At 34.4% G+C, this 19,903-nt stretch overlaps 2 protein-coding genes across 3 annotated transcripts; one reads left to right on the plus strand and one right to left on the minus strand.

Moving 5' to 3' along the window:
- Positions 1–7,328: 7,328 nt before the first annotated feature.
- On the plus strand, positions 7,329–11,126 carry LOC105161222 (AP2-like ethylene-responsive transcription factor BBM2). Its single transcript, XM_088880172.1, has 8 exons — positions 7,329–7,848; positions 7,959–8,526; positions 8,687–8,769; positions 9,076–9,164; positions 9,305–9,378; positions 9,465–9,515; positions 9,723–9,799; positions 9,891–11,126. Exons 1-8 carry the CDS (start codon positions 7,578–7,580, stop codon positions 10,760–10,762), a joined length of 2,085 nt encoding a protein of 694 aa, XP_088736298.1. The 5' UTR covers positions 7,329–7,577; the 3' UTR covers positions 10,763–11,126.
- A 1,967-nt stretch (positions 11,127–13,093) lies between these two features.
- NPQ7 (antigen receptor-like protein (DUF565)) lies at positions 13,094–16,079 on the minus strand. 2 transcript variants are annotated; one of them, XM_020693134.2, is made up of 4 exons: positions 15,824–16,079; positions 15,644–15,731; positions 14,168–14,304; positions 13,094–13,714 (listed from the first exon to the last, which is right to left on the minus strand). In XM_020693134.2, the coding sequence occupies exons 3-4, from the start codon at positions 14,299–14,301 to the stop codon at positions 13,276–13,278; spliced, it is 573 nt and encodes a 190-aa protein (XP_020548793.1). In that variant the 5' UTR covers positions 14,302–14,304; positions 15,644–15,731; positions 15,824–16,079; the 3' UTR covers positions 13,094–13,275. The 2 variants fall into 2 exon arrangements, with proteins under 2 accessions (XP_020548793.1, XP_011077146.1); XM_011078844.3 differs by having other exon boundaries at positions 15,820–16,079.
- Positions 16,080–19,903: the final 3,824 nt, after the last annotated feature.

Raw genomic sequence — 19,903 nt, forward strand, 5'->3', positions numbered from 1 at the left:
ATGCATTTAAGTTTTAAATTAATTAGGAATCCAGATGTTGAGATATCATAATCGGGAAGTGAATTAGGAATCTTTATTATATTCAGGAATGGTTTTATTACTACTTTAGACACGGTTTTCATTTATATTCATGTTAGAAACGGATAATTTATTCATTTAGGCACAGTTTCCTTTAAATTCATCTTGGGAACGGTCAAATATTTAAAAATCATTCCTATATGTGATTTTTCCTCCACTTTTCATTTGACGCGAAATTAATTTTGTTTGGAATTGATTTAGGAATTGTCAATGTATATATATTGACTGTTCTTATATTTTGAATTTTTCTTCTTTTTCTGTAGGATGTTGTAATATATTTAGGCATGATTTTTTTTTTTGCCCATTCCTACTTGAAATTTAATATTATTCACGAATATTAAGGAATGGTTACATTGAGGCGGTTTTACTTATGATCGTTCCTGTTAAAAAAAATTGAATATTTAATCAATAATTTTTACAGATGTTTTGATTACAGAAACGGTGTACTTTCAATTATAATTATTGTCCTTCTTTAGTCTCGTAATCCTCGTCAAAAGCTATCTTCGTCAGACTCATCATCAGATTCACCATTCGCAGTTTGGGATGTACCTACTCCTTGTTGATTAGCAATAGAAAGCTGAACGACAAATAGTATACCATTTGGGTCATACAATTCATAATTATGGTTGTCCGTAAAAAACTTATGTAGTAGGTATTATCTTCTCTTCTTGAAATGCAACTTCGGTCCATCAAGTGTTATCAATGACTCTTCTAACTTTTATTTTACAGACAACCATCTCTTCATACTAGGGTACTCCATGTAGTATACTTGTACTGCTTGTTGTGACAAGATGATGGTTCGTTCTTTTAGTATACCTTCTTGAAGTTGACATCAACAAGGTGATAACGAGGATGTACTTTCATACCTCTCATGAGATCGACCCAACAACATTTAAATAAAACAATCTATATGTTTAGAATAAGTATATAATCTAACTGAATAATCTCTTTGAGAATCCCATAAAAGTCACATTCGTGTTTGTACATGATGAGCTTTTGACACACACCCGACAATTCATAGTTGACTTGCTTAAGCTGTGATGTTCAGTGTGGAAATTGTAACCATTCACAAAATAACATGGGAATGCTCCTCAGCAGTATGACCCCAATAATGCAATTTCAACAAATCGTTGTCCATGTAATTCAAGTCGGATTTCACCTGTATTGCACATATTAGAGAAACAATATATTGACGACTGACAGTTGTGGCACAATTCGTAATTAAGCACAATTCAGAAGGCACAATTTACACGACGTTTGAACCAATTCTTGAATTGAGTTGCAACTAGCTCCTCAATATTGGGGTCCTACAATTGATGGTGCTCGTAGAGTTCATTCAAAAAGGACTTGTATGCCAAAAAAAAAAAAAAGAATACATATCAACACATAGGTTAAAAGTCTAAAATAAGAATGTGAATAAACTGTTGGTATCTTCACACATATTCTCGCAGTATGACGTGACTACTTCACAATTGCACAAGATGTACGTCTCAATTATGTGACCCTATGATCCGCTAAGCCACCTCTTCTTTGAAGCACCACATGCTCGGTCAGGATAGTTGAAAATAGATCGTTGAATACGAATATCGTTCATACAAAGGTTGTCATTTCTATGGGGCATGTTTCGTTTGCCAAAGAATCTGCAGCTCAAAGTATTGAGAAGTGAATAGACCAATTTCGTCTATAAGGTAAGCTTCTACAATTGACGTCTCGACGGTGTATTTTGTTTTTCATCTTCATTTTCAAGTTTCTAAAAAATCTAATAAACGAATATTTATTAGAAAACATATATATGATACAATTAGAACTATGTCAAAAAGTTAGTATAACTCGTGTGCTTACCTCTCAAATGGGTACATCCACTTCTATTACACGGCCCCTCTCATGCGCGCTTCATATAACAAGTGAACAATTGAATCGTCTTATTTGATATGATTTGATTCTTTGATCATATATCTTCCTATAATATTACAAAAATAAATCAAAAGACAAAAGGGAAATTAATCCAAATATAGAAAGTAATTAATTTAATTAGAGTTAAGGTTAAACACACACATACATACACACAAGTCATGTACATGTGTGTGATCCCTAGCTACTAGGTAGATGATAATTCATGGATGGGAAAGTGTTAAGAGTCAAAAAGGGAGAAGAGGGTATTCAGAGTGTGATGAGGCACATCAATGCATATTGTAAAGACTACTAATATATTAATTAATATTATAAGGTTAATTTGTGTATGTGTGTGTGTGTTTTGGGATTCTCTTCTTCTTCAACGGTCAAACTTAACAGTGAGTTTTTCGCACCCTTCGAGATATCTCTCTCTCTCTCTCTCTCTCTATATATATATATATATATTATATTCTCACACAGTGACAGTAGGGGTATGCATGCAAGTCCATACATTAGCTTCTGCCAATATATGGGTTCACTTCATCCCCATAAATGTTTTCCAGAAAATTTTACTCAATCTTTGAAGCAAAAAATGTAATTTTAGTCCTATGTATAATTCAGGGATTGATATTTTTTATTTTGTATGAATTAATTTTTATAATTTAGTTTCATAATTTTAAGATTTTGATAATTTTAATTATTTTTTGGCTAATTTGGTGGAAAAATTCACTATAAGAGAAATAATATTTAATCATGATTAATTGTCATAATTAATAATAATAGTTGCAGGAAATAGACATTGATCATGAATGTGTAACGTTTGTTCATTGTGATTTTTATGAGGGTGGCTACACATTTATCATGGTTAAAAGTCATGGCAAATATTTTTACTATGCCTTTTAGTAGCGACGAATATTTTGTCATTGTGGAAAAGCTAGTTTTTGGAGCATCAAAAATTCCGTTCCTATAAATTACAAGACTACAATTACATTGTTTTCCATATATTTGCACCCTATATATATATATACATAAAATCAAATATTTTTTTGTGGTTGGAGCTGTACGTATACCTAGCTAATATTGTTCATTCTTCAAAAAAATAAAATGACGTAATTATTTTTAAATTAAATTCGAAGTTTAATTCATATATATACTTTTATATAATTAATCTGACTCTAATAATGCCATATTCACCAATAATAGCTTCAAAAATATCAAATATTAAACATTTTTTTTAATATTTAAAATACACTCTTATTACAATAATAAATTAAGTGGCATGCAATATATAGATATATATAAGAATAGCTTTTACAAAATAAGTCTTAATTATATTTTGTTATTTAGAATTTAATAGGTAGGTAGAGATATATATAATTAATTTAATAATTAAATAATGGTATTGAGAATATATAAGAATGAAAATAGATGAAGCGGAAGACAAGGGTTTGTGTCCTCACTTACGGAAACATACATTTACTTTTTACTTCTCCACTTTTGTTTTTACCCTACTAATTAATAATAAAATAATAACTCTTCATCTAATATCCATCCAATTATATTTTTTGATCCATAATTTCAGAAATATTCCACCATATACATATATAGGCTTAAAGACAAGTTTCGTCCCTTAATTTCAAATCATTCTCGTTTTAGTCCTCTAAGTTACTAGGGTTTCATTTTGGTCCCGTAAAATTGAAAAAATTTCAATTTTGATACAAATTTGGTTGGAAAGTTGAGTCACTTGTCGGAAAAAGCCACATGCCAAGCATGTGACTTTTTAAATTGGGGCTTGCATTGTGATTGACTGAAAAAGATGATATGATGAAAACATGGCCTGAAGTTAGGGGACTAAAACGAGAATGACCTGAAATTATGGGACGAAAATTGACTTTTTCCGGCGAGTGACTCAACTTTCCGACCAAATTTATACCAAAATTGAGATTTTTTCAGTTTTACGGGACCAAAATGGAACCCTAATAACTTAGGGGACTAAAACGAGAATAGCTTAAAGTTAGAGGAAGAAAATTACTTTTAATCCATATATATATATATATATACCTTTTGACATATTCCTGTCATTAAAATTTATGAACACCTACAGAACCCATGACCCTTTAAGGGATAAATTGGGTGATTAATTAATTAGATTTTGGGAGGAAAAATATGATATACAATGAATGCAGCTGATATGAACAGAGTGTATAGATAGGAAGGAAAGTAGTCGCCCGTGTGCAGCGGGGGGTAATGTGATAATAATTGATAAAAAAAGAGTGGTATAGAATAATGTGATGTGATGTGTATGGAGGGAATGTGAGAAAGTTATGGGTACTGTTCAAACCCTCCTTTTCCCAATCTCTTTTATTTCATTTCATCTCATCATTTTTTATTTTATTTCCATAAATTCTTAACAAAACAAACTTTATTTTTGTATTTATTATTATTAATTAAGAATCACGTACAATCAGAATTAGAGTAGTGCAACTTTTGATTGATGCGGCATGTGACAAGATTGATATTCAGCTCATTAGTACATATGTTTTATGAAGACAGAATATCGACTTATAAACCACTTAAAATCGTCTTATTACATTACATGTTTTTATTTCAAAACATGCCAAAAAAGTTTTACAAACATTAAATTTAATGTAGGGAGAGGTAGAAATACAAATGGGGGTTATTTCACAGTGGGTTTGATAAGGGGTACGTAGTTTTGTAATATAAATAATGATATAGTAAATTAATAAAGTTAATTTTGAAATATATATATATCTATATATATATATATATAATGGTATATGATGATGAATTAGGGTTAGTTTGAAGAATGGGGAGTGGCAGATGTCTGAATCTGACAGTGATATGACAATTGTGTCCAACTGGGCATCTATATTATTCATACATTATGTGGGATGGAATGGGGGCCTTTCCTGGGATCCTTATTACCAAATTTCTCATCATTAATGCATATACCGATAATTTTTTTTTAAAAAAAATTCGATATAATTACATATAAATTTTATATAATTTAAAAAAAATGAATAAAAAAACTGGGAGGTAGGATGAATGTGAAATAGTTAATTTTAAAGATTAGGAAAGGACATGATGATGTTAGGGTGCAAAGCCATGCATGCATCATTATGTGTATGTTAATTGCCCTAAATATTACTACCTAGTAATTAATATATATCCCATTAATCAACATAACTTCAATTTCCTTATATATATATATATATATATATTTGGATTGACTATAATTCTCAAAACTCTCTCTCTCTCTATATATATAATTTGATGTTGCATGCATGCTCTCGTACGTGTTCTCTTTTCATTAGTTCTCTTATAGGCAAACTACTTCCAAACCCTAAGTGTATGCCCATCATCATATAATACATTATATATATATATATATATGTAAAATTAAGAATTTGAAGATTGGTGCATGAATATATATATGATGATGATGATGATGATGATGGTTCCACTTGGAATTTTAAGATATTTAATTTAGTTACGTACCTATTGTATGTAGTAGACTAATCATTCTTGTGTTTTTGGCATTTCTTGAGTTGTTGAATATTGGTGGTGTCAATTATAGGAAAAATCACAATTTTAGTTCCGTAATTTAAGAAAAGTGGTATTTTTAGTCTTGTATAAAATGATTTTTGTAATTGAATCCTATAACTTTATAAATTTGACAATTTTAATTATTTTTGGCTGGAAGTTGCAATTTACTTGTAATTTTAGTCTTGCAAATAAATTCATGTAGGAAAAAAAATGTCAACTCTTCAAAGTTATAGGACTAAAAATGCTAATGCCTCCTAAATTACAGGACTAAAAATGCAATTTGATTGAGTCATGTGCACATCACATGTAATTTTTTCGGCCAAATTAGCCGAAAAAAGATGGAAATTTCCATTGCAAAAATCAATTCGTATAGGACAAAAAATGTCACCTCCCATAAGTTACAGCACTAAAATTGTATTTTTTCCACAGATTATATAATGTCTGATCTCCACTGCCATTATGATAAATAAAAATTCATTTTTCTCTAAAATATAAATGACTGTATACGGGTCATGACAAATTAATAATATCTATCAATGTTGGACAAAATGCAATGCAAAAAGTTGAGTTTGTTGAGCATGGCTATTGGGTTTTAATTATTCATCAAAATATTAATGTTCTTTAATTGATCACTTGCAAAAATAATATTATTATTGATCAATTTATTTAGTATTTTGTAATATTTTTTTCTGGTTGGATACGGTTTGCACCCCTGAACTATGCATAAAATGCATTTACACCCCTAAATTATAAAAACGTAATAAATTAAATGGCCCCTCAAGATATACACTATTTTTTTTATGATGAAAATACCTTATTATTTGCACCCCTAAAATATCTCTATTACAATCATTCTCCTAAATATATAATCTAAATTATTATAAATATTTTGATTTAAAATAAACACTACTCAAATTTTATAATTTCTATACTGAGTATAGAATCTGTATAAACTCCACAAATTTATAATTCTTATATTTTTTATACAACTGACATATTTTTTTGCCTGTTTTGCTATATATTGAACTTTTTTTTAAAAACAAAGTATCAATACAAATTTAAAATATTATATCGAACATATATATATTGTAAAATATATTTAAAGCAATAATATGATATATTTTTATTATGTGGACATGCATGTAATTGAATAAAAAATTATATAACATATTTTTTTATAATATTATATGCATTATGTATTGACACATATTTATGTGTATTTTTTGACATAATTTATTTACTTTGTAAAATATATTTAAATATTTTAGCATATATTGAGCTTATAATTTTTTTTTTGTGTTTTATAATTTATAAAAAAATTATTAATTATAAATATTATTTTAAAAATAAAATATGAGTAGAATTTTAAATCACTAGAAATAATTTTGGGAGAGAAATTTTAAAAAAAATATAGAGATAAGTGAGAAGGGCATTTTTATCTTATCAATGTCAAATTATTTTGTCAGGGATATTTTTATTACCTTTTATATTTTAGGAGTGTAAATGAGATAAAATGCATAATTAAGGGATATAAAATGTATTTAATCCTAATTTTGTAGGTTTGAATGTGTGATAAAAAGTGAGATTTACTTTGAATAATTAATTTGGTTCATTTGTTTGATATAATACAAATAAATTTTTTGATAATGCTCGGATTATATAATGAAGTGTATATAAATATAAATATTAGGTGGCCACTTGTGTGTGTGTGTGTGTGTGTAAAAATGTGCATAGAGATGGAATCTGGGTGTGGGTGTGTGAAAGTGTGCATATAAATGTGAAGTTTGCGTTGGGAGAAATGATTTTCCGGTTTGATATTTTGGAGCTTTCCTCTTCTCTTCTTCCCCAAAACCCAAACTCAAACCCTTTTTTCTTTTAACCCTTATCATGCATGAACTTCATCTATTACTCTTCTTCTTCTTCTTCTGATCATATATATACACACACATCTATATATATATATATATAGTGAGAGAGAGAGAGAGAGAGAGAGAGAGAGAGAGAGAGTGTCTGTGTGTGTGTTCGTCACTCCAATTCATATGGGTTCCATGAATAATAACTGGTTAGGCTTCTCCCTTTCACCTCAAGAACAGCTTCCCCAAGAAAACTCATCATCACTTCCTACCTTAGACCAAATCTCAGCTGCAGCAGCTGCCCAAGTTGTCTCCTCTCAATCTTGCTTCAATCATCTCACTACTGCTACTGCACCCTCTCATCATTCAGGACTCCCCCTTCCCTCTCTCAATCTTCCACCCCCTTTTTCCCTTTTCCAACCTTTCAACACATCAAACCTTAACACCACCTCTCAAGGTTTCATTTCTTCTTACTTAACACTTTTTCCTACTCTATGTTTGTGTTTCATTTCTTAATTAATTAAATTTCCCTTGTTTTATTTGCTGATTTTCTTTGTGTTTCTGCAGATTGGACTAGTATCAAGGATGTGAGCATCAACTCTTTCTCATGCAGCAGCCACAGCCACAGCCTGGAGAATCAAGAAACGCCGAAACTGGAGAACTTTCTTGGGGTTGGAGGCCAGACGTCTTTTGCTCATGATCACCATCATCAACACCACAAGAAGCTCTGCCTTGATCATATTGCATCTAATTCCGACACTAATTATGATACTAGTAATTTTAACATCTACCAAGAAACTGAGCCCACTTCCCACCACACAAACACCACCACCACCAACAGTACCATTGGCCTCTCCATGATCAAGAATTGGCTCAGGAGCAACCCAGGCCCCCCAGACAACAAAGGCGGCGCCGACGAGGCGGTGGCTCCGCCGCCACTTGCTGGGCCGACGTCTGCAGGTGCACAGACATTGTCACTCTCCATGAACACAAATGGCAATGCAATGGAGAGTTGTGCATCAGATAGCAAACTAGCTGACAGTCAGGCTGCAGGTGGTGGTGCAGTTGAGTCAGTGCCCCGGAAATCTATAGACACATTCGGACAAAGGACCTCTATTTACCGTGGTGTAACAAGGTTTGAGTTTTTTCTTTTTTTTTTTTTTTTCCGATGTTAATTTTTTGGGCTTTTTATTACATTAATTTGTGGGGTTGAAATGATTAAGATGCAAATTTTCTTACAGTTCTTGTACATTATTAATCTAATTAATGTTTTTGTTTGTAATTCTTTTGTGCAGGCATAGATGGACTGGCAGATATGAGGCACATTTATGGGATAATAGTTGTAGAAGAGAGGGACAAACCCGGAAAGGAAGGCAAGGTGTGAATGAAATTGTCTGCCATTATTACTTGAGTTAAAATAATCTTAATTATTTGAAATTTTATTACAATATTTCTTGGTTTTAACTCTCTACCTTGTTTCCTTGTCTCCCTCTTCTTCTGAATTTGCATGTTGGGGGATGATTAAATTAATTGTCACTGCAGTTTACTTGGGTAAGTCTGCCAGTTTTTCCTCTTCATGTTCCCATTAACTCTCTCATTTTTCCAATTTAAAATTATGTGATCTTTAGTACTATACAGAAAAATAAAAGTTTTCTTGCAACCCTTGTGGTATTTTACAATGTAGGAGGTTATGACAAGGAAGAAAAGGCTGCTAGAGCTTATGATTTAGCAGCACTCAAGTATTGGGGAACCACCACTACTACAAATTTTCCTGTGAGTTGTAACAAAATTTCCAGAGACATGTATATATATATATAACTAAACATTTGCTTTTACTATACGAGTGTTTGTTATGTACTGATTTAGAGACATTTGACACTTTTTCTCGTTTGGTGTTGTTCTAAAATTTTCAGATCAGCAACTATGAGAAAGAACTGGAGGAAATGAAGCACATGACCAGACAGGAATATGTAGCATCATTAAGAAGGTAATAAACTGGAATCACTTGAGTAAGCATGAATCAAGCTAAGAAGAAAAAATAGCTTATCATGTCAATAATTGCGTTTCTTCCAGGAAAAGCAGTGGATTCTCTCGCGGGGCGTCTATTTATCGAGGAGTTACAAGGTAAAAATTGATGTAGCTTTTTCTTTGCATGAATGATCTGACAGGCAACATGGGTGTAGTGATGTTGAATGACTCGTGTTCTTTCTTATAACTTGATTATGGAAATTATTCGATGGCAACTTTTGTAGTCTTCTGCAACCTTTACATGATAAATGAACCTTTAAACAATCTTGTAAAGTTATCTCTGACAAGCACTGTAAATTACAGACATCATCAGCATGGGAGATGGCAAGCAAGAATTGGGAGAGTAGCAGGGAATAAGGATCTATACTTGGGAACTTTCAGTAAGCCACTTGCCTTATTATTTACTTAACTGTACATGATATCTCCGCAAAAAGACTTTTTAATTTTCTTCTAAATTTTCTGAATTTGAAGGCACACAAGAGGAAGCAGCAGAAGCGTATGACATAGCAGCCATCAAATTCCGGGGCTTAAACGCCGTCACCAACTTTGAGATCAACAGATACGATGTGAAAAGCATACTGGAAAGCAGCACTTTGCCAATAGGCGGAGCAGCAAAGCGCCTCAAGGATGCTGAAAATGCAGAGACGGCTTTAGAAATGCACCGGGCTAATGAAGGGAACTTGAGCTTGCACCTAACAGATGGGCACATAAACAACTACGGCAGTGGAGGGAATAATCATTCCTGGCCGACGATTGCATTCCAGCAAAGTCAGCCCCTAAACATGTACCCTTATGCCCACCAGAGACTGTGGTGCAAACAAGAGCAAGATCATGATTTCAGTCACGGTCTCAACGATATTCATCATCAACTTCAACTGGGAAACACGCAGAATTTCTTGCAACCATCTGTGTTGCACAATCTCATGAGCCTGGATTCTTCCTCCATGGAACACAGTTCAGGTTCTAATTCCGTGGTTTATGGGAATAACAACGGGGACGGGAGTGGGAATGGTTCATATGGGAATGGAGCTAATGGTAGCGGCTTTATGGTGCCAATGATGGGGACAGTGATTGTTCAAGATGGGAGTCAAAACCAGGGAAACGGTTTTCTTGGGAATGAAGGGGAGAAGGCAGTTGGGTATGAGGGCAATTTTGGATCATCAGATGCTTATCAGCAGGCAAGAAACTTGTATTATCAGTCTCAGCAATCATCATCAGATGGCATAGGATCAACTTGTAACAACTGGATCCCCACTGCTGTGCCAACTCAGCTTGCAGCAAGGAACAGCAACTTGGCTGTTTGTCATGGAGCTTCAAACTTTACCGTATGGAACGACACGTAAAATCCAGGACAGACATGTTTTTCGGGATCGTTATATACATAACTAACTTTTTATTTTATTTTATTTTTTCAATGATTACCCTGCTAATTTGCTAGAAAGAGAGAATCCAGGATGATAGCTAGGCCTTTGACATTTTTCATGTGATTCAGACATGTTTTTTCTCTTAGGTGCAGGCAAATTTCATAAGGACATTATGGCTGGAGTTCATCAATAGCCAGTTTGAACTTTTGTGTGTTCAATCTGGCTATGAATTTTGGGAACTTGGGTTGAATACATGTCCTCGGAAAGTAGTTGTTATCAGGCTTTGTAATTCAAACTGCAATACGAAAATGGGCTTTTTATGCTTTTGTGGATTATTACTTTAGTAGTATCGAAATTTTACATTGTAAGACGAGAGCGAAAAGGATTTGTATGTGCATTATGTACTCAATGCCTACACTTATTTATACAACTAGGAAACAGAATGAATCGAATCCCGACAATCATTTGCAAGATACGCAGTGGGCAGAGCTTATTAGGTAGATAATCAATCCATAGTCCCAATTCAAGATGTCTACTGGGATTCAGAATTGGTTTGAACCAAATAAAAAATGGATTGGGTTGGCCAAAATCCAATCCCAACTATCTGTTCCTGAGTCGGGCCATTTGTTTTTATAATAATAATGCATGATGCAGAAATTTTATTTTATTCTCCTAAATTAACTATACTAATAGCTTTTATATATTTATGGAACTCTAAAAATTATTGTTTTACTTCTAAATTTTTAGTATTTTAATTCATTAATATTTTTATTTATTGTTTTCATATTTTATTATTTTTAATTTATTATGTTTTAAGTTCATTATATAGTATTAACTATTATTTTTTTAGTTATGATTTTTTTGTGATTTAATTTAATATTTATTGTATTTCATAATTAATTTAGGTAATTGTTAAAAAAAAAAAAACTTCTATTTCATAAAACAATAAAATAAAAATAAAATAGACACGCTTGGGCTTGGTCCCGGCCTCAACCGATCATGAACAATAGTGAGCTAGTCTTGGGCTGAGCTTTTTTGAACTGGCCCAACTCGCTGTGCATCTTGAGTCCCAATTATAACCGTTGTAAATATCAAGTTTTGTTGAATCTATATATATATTTATTTAATTAAATAAATTAAAAAAATGAATTGATTGATTAAAATTGATAAAATAAATTAATTTTGAATTAAAATTAATAAAATAGATTGTTATTTGTAAATAAAATAAGGGCTAAATTGCCTTTACTACCCTATATGTTTGGAGGGTATTAATTATTTCTTCTAATAATTACGATAATTAAAATTGTGTTTGAAACAAAATAAAATCAACCACTTGAAATAGTGGTAGTAAAGACTAAGTTTTTGTTAAGCAAAATTCGAATTGTTGAAGTAAAAGAAGAATAATTGCAATTTCGAACATATTAGCACTTGGATTCACATGTATGATCAGTTATATCATTTCTTAGAGTTCGTTAATTAGTTCAATGAGAGGAATGGAAAAATTAGTTCATAAACATCCAATTTTATTACCCTTTCATTTACTCTCCCTAACCAAGCGACAACTTTTTCTTTTCACTTATACACTTATTTTTTACCCCAACCAAACAAGCTCTTAATTAACAACATAATTGATTAGATATTTTCTAAAAGAAAGAGTTCCTACAAATAATTTGCATGTTGAGTGGCAATTGATTGATTGCTGAAGTTTGAACTTACTACAATTGATTGATTTCCTTACAAGAGTTTGAACTTTAACATAATGAAAATATATAATAGAAGAATTGTTAATTGATTGGTCAAGTTTAAAAAAATAGTTTAACATGATCATAAATGAACATACAAAAATAAATTTGATTGAGTCGCCTTTCTTTCTCTCTCTACCCCGAAGTGAATGGAAATGAAAATTGATTGAGAGGAAATGATGGTTTGGCAAGGCAAAGCTTTGGTCAAAAGGCCGGCTCCAGGGTCGTTTGCCGGAGGGAGAAAAGAGGAATGAAATGTTAGGATTCAAATTCCGCGAATTTGCACAAGTCACATACAACATAGCTTTCTTTAGGGAATGATCCATAAGGTATCGTTGTAAAGATGCAATGTTATTCTTTAAAATCAGAGGTGGGATTCTAGTCTATAGAGACACAAGACAGCCTCCTCGAAAGCAACTGGTAGCCAAGAAAAAGGAACGTGCGTGCAAGAATGCAGTACAGTAATGTTATGGCTGCCCTATGTTTCTCTGCTATTGTCCCAATAGTTGTGTGGATCATTAAGCTGATTTTTTAGCATAAATCAAAAAATCGTTGCTGACAAGCAAAATTACTCGGAGAACTCAACTCTTATTGAAGCTTCAAATGTTACAGGACCTACACATTCCTAAAGGATTTATACAGCAATCCTCCCCACACATTTGTGCAGAGGAAAATCATGAAGGTTGAAGAGAGCTGATGTTAAGTGAAACTAGACATTTGGTTGAAGGATAAATGTGTAATGGCAGAAAGTCAACTGCCTAACTTAAAAGCATCAACAAATAAGCCTAAGCAGACACCAGCTTTCCAATAATTTATCATTACCACCAGAGACTTCAACCTCCCGGTAGACATTGGCCTTTTGTACATCAGCATACCAATACCCTCGATTGCAGCAACTACAACTCCAGCTACCAGTACATCCCAGTCTCCCGTCTGGCCTAGAATTGTTGCGAGAGCATTAGCCGTGTAGAAGCCAAGGAGCAGGAGAAATACTTTCATTGGGAAGTTCTTCCTAGCAGAGTTGAGCTTACTCAACAGCTGCCTACTACCGGCACCAACTATCCTTCCTAAACGAGTTCCACCAAGAGCAGAGTTGTTCCCATTGAGGTTGCCTTGGTCGTTGTTGGCTGCAAAACCATCAGTATTCAAAGCAAATGCTATTCTCCAACCATGTCGACTAGACTGCAAACTGTTACAAATGCCAAACACGGAAACACAAGTGACATGAAATATCGGCTCAGAATACTGAACAAAAGGAAAAGAAGAGCAAATTATGCATGAGAAATATGACTTTGCAGTTCGTCATGAGTCCCATGGAAATAATGAAATGTACTAGAAAAGAAAAATTGGTACATAAAAACTCATTGTACTCAAGGGTCAGCTTACTTTATACTTTCGTCCAACCAGTTACTTGAAGAAAAGCACAGTATAATGAAAATGTATGTCATAAAATCAGTCTGTGCCATTAAAGGTCTCATGTTACTTTCATTACCAACCCCATTGACCAACAAAAAGAAGACCACAAGCCCAAAAATGGCGAAACTAGATAAGAAAGACTTCAAGAATTTAAGCAATCTTAAAAGTCTGGAGTAGGATAATAGTGATTCCGATGATCACAAGGCCAGTAAATTCAGAAATATACCTCTTTCTATAAGAAGGTAAATCAAGTTTGGGTGTCTGTCTAGATAAGTTTTGCATATTGACCAAATTCTGAATGCCACAAGAATGCCTGAGAGACATAGTCTGCAAGGTTATTATATCCATTTGGCAGGCCATGAACTGCAAAATACAGAGGAAGAAAGACAATTAAACCCTGTCAGAACTCAGAACCTAGAAGAAGAAATTTTTAACGAAATTAGTGGCAAGGACAAGCAGGAAAGCAGTTAGAAAAGTCAATGCAGTAACATGAATCGAGCCTGACGTGGGTGCTGGATCCAGCAATATTCACATCAACACCAATGAACTATATAAGGTGTTTTAGAAGTCTTTAAACTTCACATGCTACCTGGTAGAAATCTGGATCTTTATCTATATGTTTGTTTTAATTCAAAGCCAAAACAAAGATTTCAGAGCAGCAACAAACAACTTAATTTGGAGTAGTATATCATCAACCCCTAATGTTCTATAGCACCATAGTGATATACATTATTGACATGGAGACCACAAAAGCAAAAGACAAAGCATTTTCATTTCAAGAAAATAAGATACAAATATAGGTACTGATGTACCATCACCAGCTTCCAATGAGTTTACGAGGATGACGGCCGTGATGATAGTTAGGAGGAAGATAACCTTTGTTGACCAAGAATTTACCAAAAACAGACTATTCGACTTTGTTAAAGCTTTATATATATATATATCAAAAACACCAAGGCCGGTGGGGATTTTTTGAGGTCTCCTCTCATCTCCATATCAACAAGCATAGGTGGAGTAGTGCTACACATTTACTCAAGATGCCCATAAGGGCCACCAATAAGAATTGTGGTACTGAATTGAATTAATGCTATAACGATATTGCAAAAAAAAAGAAATATCATTAAGATAACATTCAAAGCTTGTTAATGGACTTGTCAAGTGCGACGAAAAGCAGCAAATATGGAGGCAGGGGAAGGGCGAATTTTCTGTCAATTGATGAAGGCATTCATATTGCAGCTCTTTTCACTCTCAGAGTGTCACACAACGGATATATTAATATGCCAATATCTGCAAACTTGCAACTCCCAGTAGAAATAATGATAACAGAACAAGCTCCAGTAGATATAGAGCTCGGATATGCCTTCATTTTTAACTCCATAATTTAAATTCCAAGAAAAGCACGAGTGGATATTTACTCAAGTTACGAACTTGTATAGTGCAGTTTTAATTAGTTAATACTGTATTTTATGTTCTCAGGAATTAAGACAAAACATACAATATAGTTAGACATCCCTATTCATATCTTCATATCCTATAACATTGCTTTCCACTCATATAAACATTACATCTGGCACTACCAATATCCCTTATGAGCTAAACAGTCTTACATTAAAAGTTTCATCAATGTGTATGAATCTTTACCATCAACTAAAATTCATTAAAAAAAGAGTATATGGATATAATGCAAGAAAATATCATCTACCTGCAGAATAACGACAGCTCCAAGTATGCTTGCCAGACTTAGTGGGCAACTGAAGAAGAGAGGCAAAAGCACAAAACTGCAAACTCAACTGAAGATAAAAAGTGAAAGTGAGTATGATGATTAGCATATGTCCTTCAAAAAAGAAAGATAAGACTGGAAAGAGACTGATGGTATACATGCCGTTTACATCGAGATTCAACTGGGCGAGTTCAGTTGAGATTGTTGGGAAATTACTCAAACTCAGAATCGAAAACCCACCAATAATAAGTGGTGGGCTGATGAGAGGAAGAAGAGGTTCGTTAAAGCCGATCCCTTTCTCTGTAATTTCCCTGTCAGACTCAAGACTGTAGATTAAATAGAAACCACAGATGCCAGCGGCTGCGGCCCCTAAGAAGCACTGCGATTTTATCAAGGCCATTTGCTTATTCTTTTATGTACTAGTCGCCCCCTTCTTCTTTTTACCCTCTTCTTCCCCAAAACACCGGGGGTCAAATAGGTAAATTTTCATGTTATGAGTTGAAATAGTAAAATCCGTTACATTCTTTAAAGACAGTGATAAGGGTATAACAGTCATTTCAGCTAATTAATTGGTATGAAATATAACAAATAAACATGGAATGGTAAACATGCCACTTACAATTGCGTACAGTAAACCACGTATAATTAATCTCGAGTTTTTTAATTCTTCAATTATTATTAATCTATCCTGAAATCCAAATAATTCATACTTAAAGTAAACACCACCTACAATTGAAGTTAAATGCAATCTACTCCCCGGTAATATGTGAAAATGAACAAAAACCTCCTAAGAAAAAAGAATAAGTAAATTACTCTTTGTGTTTCAAAAAATGAATCAATGGTTTAGATAAGAAGTAATTTGTTTCCTTTTTCAAAACACAGGGAATAGTTTACTATTTTATTTTTTATAGGAATTTTTTACTCATTTCTCAAATAGGGGTGGCGGAGTGGGGTGTAAAAAATTGCAATTTTTTCATTGGGTACCAAAATGTTCGCTGTTGGAAGGACTTTTCAATGGTGGTAAGGTTGAATAGAGAGGTGGTCGGATGACAGAGAAAAAAACAATAGAAGATGGGGGCTGCGAGTTAGGATTTTCTGAGCAAAACAAATGGAGATAACTCGCCAACAGATTGAAGATTTTAGGTCTATATGAATATGATACAAATGAATACACAAATTTATTGAAACATTTCCATTTGTATTTGTTAGGATTGTATGATCTTTCAACAGGTAGTGTTAACCTTCAGTAATAATGTTAAAAATGAATGTAAAATCCATGGCACAGAGAATGGAATCAAAAAGCTTCTTTCTCATAGATTCAGAAAAGTGATACAGCATGCCTTAAATATAAGAAGCAAAGGTCGGTGAAGAGAAAAGAACTGTACAACTAACTAATAATAGAAATAACAAATTAGACGTCACATCACCGCCACCTAAGCTAGCTAACAAAGGTGCAATACACATAAAGAAAACGTAAAGAAAGAAACACACTTTATACTAACTTCAAGTGACGGAAACAGAGGCTGTGGAAGATGACGCTGGTGTTGCAGGCATGGAGGAAGAGGACCGAGCTGCACTTGAAGAATTCAACAACCCCCCCCCCCCCCTCAAGTTGGGCGTGGGTGAAAGGGAACAAGCTCAACTTGGGTAAGAAAGTAGCGACGGACGGACCAGACACGGACTTAGTAAACAAGTCTACCAGCTGCAACTTACTAGAGATGTGCGAAGGAGGAATAAAACCAGATTTGAACTTGTCACGCACCAAGCGACAATCAATCTCCAGATGTTTCATACGCTCGTGAAAGTTGGGGTTGGCAACAATATGTAAGGCGGGCTGATTATCGCAATATAGAGAAATTGGTGTCCTGATTGCAACATGAAAATCCTTCAAGAGATAAGAGAGCCACTGAAGCTCGCATACAGTCGCACCTAAACTACGGTACTCTGCCTCTGCTGTCAATCTGGAAACGATGGACTATTCTTTGTCTTCCATGAAATAAGAGCATCCCCCAAAAATATGCAATACCCACTGAGAGACCGACGTATCCACACAGCTGCCACAATCAGTGTCGTAATATGCCGTGAGTGTGGAAGAAGGAGAGGCAGGGATAAACAAACCCAACTCTGGACAGCCAGCTAGGTAACGTACAAGATAGAGCGTAATATCCCTGTGAACTTGGCATAGCTCGTGAAGGAATTGGCTCAACTGCTGGGAACCATTGGAAATGTTGGGGCGAGTGAAGCCCAAGTAGAGGAGACGACCCACTAACCTGCGGTATGGCTCTGGATCAACAAGAGGAGGAGATGAGTGTGATGAGAGCTTTAAATCAAGTGGCAAAGGAGTGGAGACTGGTTTGCAGTGCTCAAGTCCAGTATCAGCAATAATATCACGAATGCATTTATGTTGTGTGACTAAAGTACCAACTGTGGAATGAGCAATTTCAAGGCCAAGGAAGTACTTGACATATCCCAGGTCCTTAATGTTGAAGGTAGCATACAAAAAATTCTTAACTTCAGCAATGAGCGCCTCCAATGGTCCTGTGATTAGCAAGTCGTCAACATAAACGAGTTCAATGACAAGTAAATCAGTAGAGCCTTTAACGAATAAACAATAATCATTCAATGACTGAGTAAAACCAAACTGAATAAGCTTAGCAGTAAGTTCTTGATTCCACTGACGAGATGCTTGCTTTAAGCCGTACAGTGAACGTTTTAACTTGCAAACCTTGCCCAAAGGAACCTCATAACTGGCTGGAGGTTCCATGAAGATATCTTCATCACGGAAACCGTGAAGAAATGCATTGTTTATATCGCGTTGATGTAGAGGCCAATGAAAACTAGTAGCCACAGCCAAGAATACCCTTACTTAACAACTTTGGCGACTGGAGAAAAACAATCAAAATAGTCGACGCCTTCGACTTGATTATACCCCTTTGCAACGAGTCTCGCCTTATAGCGTTCTATACTGCTGTTAGGGTTAAGCTTGACTTTATAAACCCACTTACGATCAATCGGTTTCTTACCAGGCCGCAAATATGTCAGCTCCCAGGTTTGATTTTGTTCTAAGGCATGAATTTCAGCCCTCATAGCTCGCCTCCACTCCTCAAATTCCATAGCTTTATTGTAACAACTAGGCTCCTGAACCGTAGACAAAGCAGTCTTAAACGCATAGTGTGAGGAGGTGAAGCTATAGGGAGGAACCTGAGAAGTATGACTAACGAAGTCACGTAGCCAGAAAGGTGGATATGTGATCCTCTATGAGCGTCTAAGAGGACTAGGTGATGGAGGATCAATAGGTAAAGAAGCAGGACTGGAATCAGTTTGAACAAGTTCAGATTGAGTGGACTCGTGACTCATAGTGGGAGTAAAAGAACCTCTCACAGGATCAATAGAAGAATCCTCAACAAAGGATGGCAGAGGAAGTGGAGTTCGTTGTTCTGTTCGTGTGGCAAATTTAAACGAAAAAACATTTTTGTAGAAAAGGACATCTCTTGAGAAAATGACCTTGTTGTTGTGGATGTCAAACACTTTGTAGCCCTTTTGGTTTGGCAAGTATCCTAGGAAGACATTCAAACGCCTGTTTATCAAACTTAGACCTCCCTGGGTAAAAATTGGAAGCGAAACAGAGACAACCAAAGGATTTAAGGGTGTCATATCTAGGGGATGATTTATGCAAAATTTCAAACGGGGATTTTCAGTCTAAGGTAGGAGTAGGAAGCTTATTTATAATGTGAGTTGCTGTCAAGATGGAATCCCCCTAAAACTTATTTGGTAAGTGTGATTGGAACATAAGAGCTCGAGCGACTTGTAGAAGATGCCTATGTTTACGCTTTACTACCCCATTTTGTTAGGGTGTATAAATGCAAATTTTTGGTGACTAATGCCAAGAGTTTGGAAGAGATGGAGGCAACTAGAGTTCACGAATTCGGAGCCATTTTTGGTTCTAGTGGATTTAATTTTACAGCTGAATTGAGTGCGTACCTAAGCAAAGAAAACAGTCAAGGTATGAAGTGTTTGTGATTTTTGGTTCATGAGAAAAGTCCATGTGGCTCTATAGAAGTCGTCAACGATAGTTAATACGTAGTGAGCTCCTGAAATCATGGCCTGTCTATAAGGACCCCATACGTCAATATGTATGAGTTCAGAACATGAGTTAGTACAGGAATTGCTTGAATGAAAGGGAATGCGAGTTTGCTTTGCTAATGGACAAATGCTATAAAGATGTCTTTTGTGAGATTTAGG

Source organism: Sesamum indicum, linkage group LG4 (assembly GCF_026168435.1).
Source record: "Sesamum indicum cultivar Baizhima isolate 11 linkage group LG4, ASM2616843v1, whole genome shotgun sequence".
Taxonomy (NCBI): Eukaryota; Viridiplantae; Streptophyta; class Magnoliopsida; order Lamiales; family Pedaliaceae; genus Sesamum; species Sesamum indicum.

Excerpts from the sequence above, each read along its gene's own strand:
- NPQ7 (XM_020693134.2), bottom strand. The coding sequence starts at position 14,301 with ATGGCCTGCCAAATGGATATAATAACCTTGCAGACTATGTCTCTCAGG. Across the intron at positions 13,715-14,167 it reads TTACCTTCTTATAGAAAGAG|TTTGCAGTCTAGTCGACATG; the intron begins GTATATTTCTGA and ends CATTTGTAACAG.
- LOC105161222 (XM_088880172.1), top strand. The coding sequence starts at position 7,578 with ATGGGTTCCATGAATAATAACTGGTTAGGCTTCTCCCTTTCACCTCAA. Across the intron at positions 8,770-9,075 it reads AACCCGGAAAGGAAGGCAAG|GAGGTTATGACAAGGAAGAA; the intron begins GTGTGAATGAAA and ends TTTACAATGTAG. Across the intron at positions 9,516-9,722 it reads ATTTATCGAGGAGTTACAAG|ACATCATCAGCATGGGAGAT; the intron begins GTAAAAATTGAT and ends TGTAAATTACAG.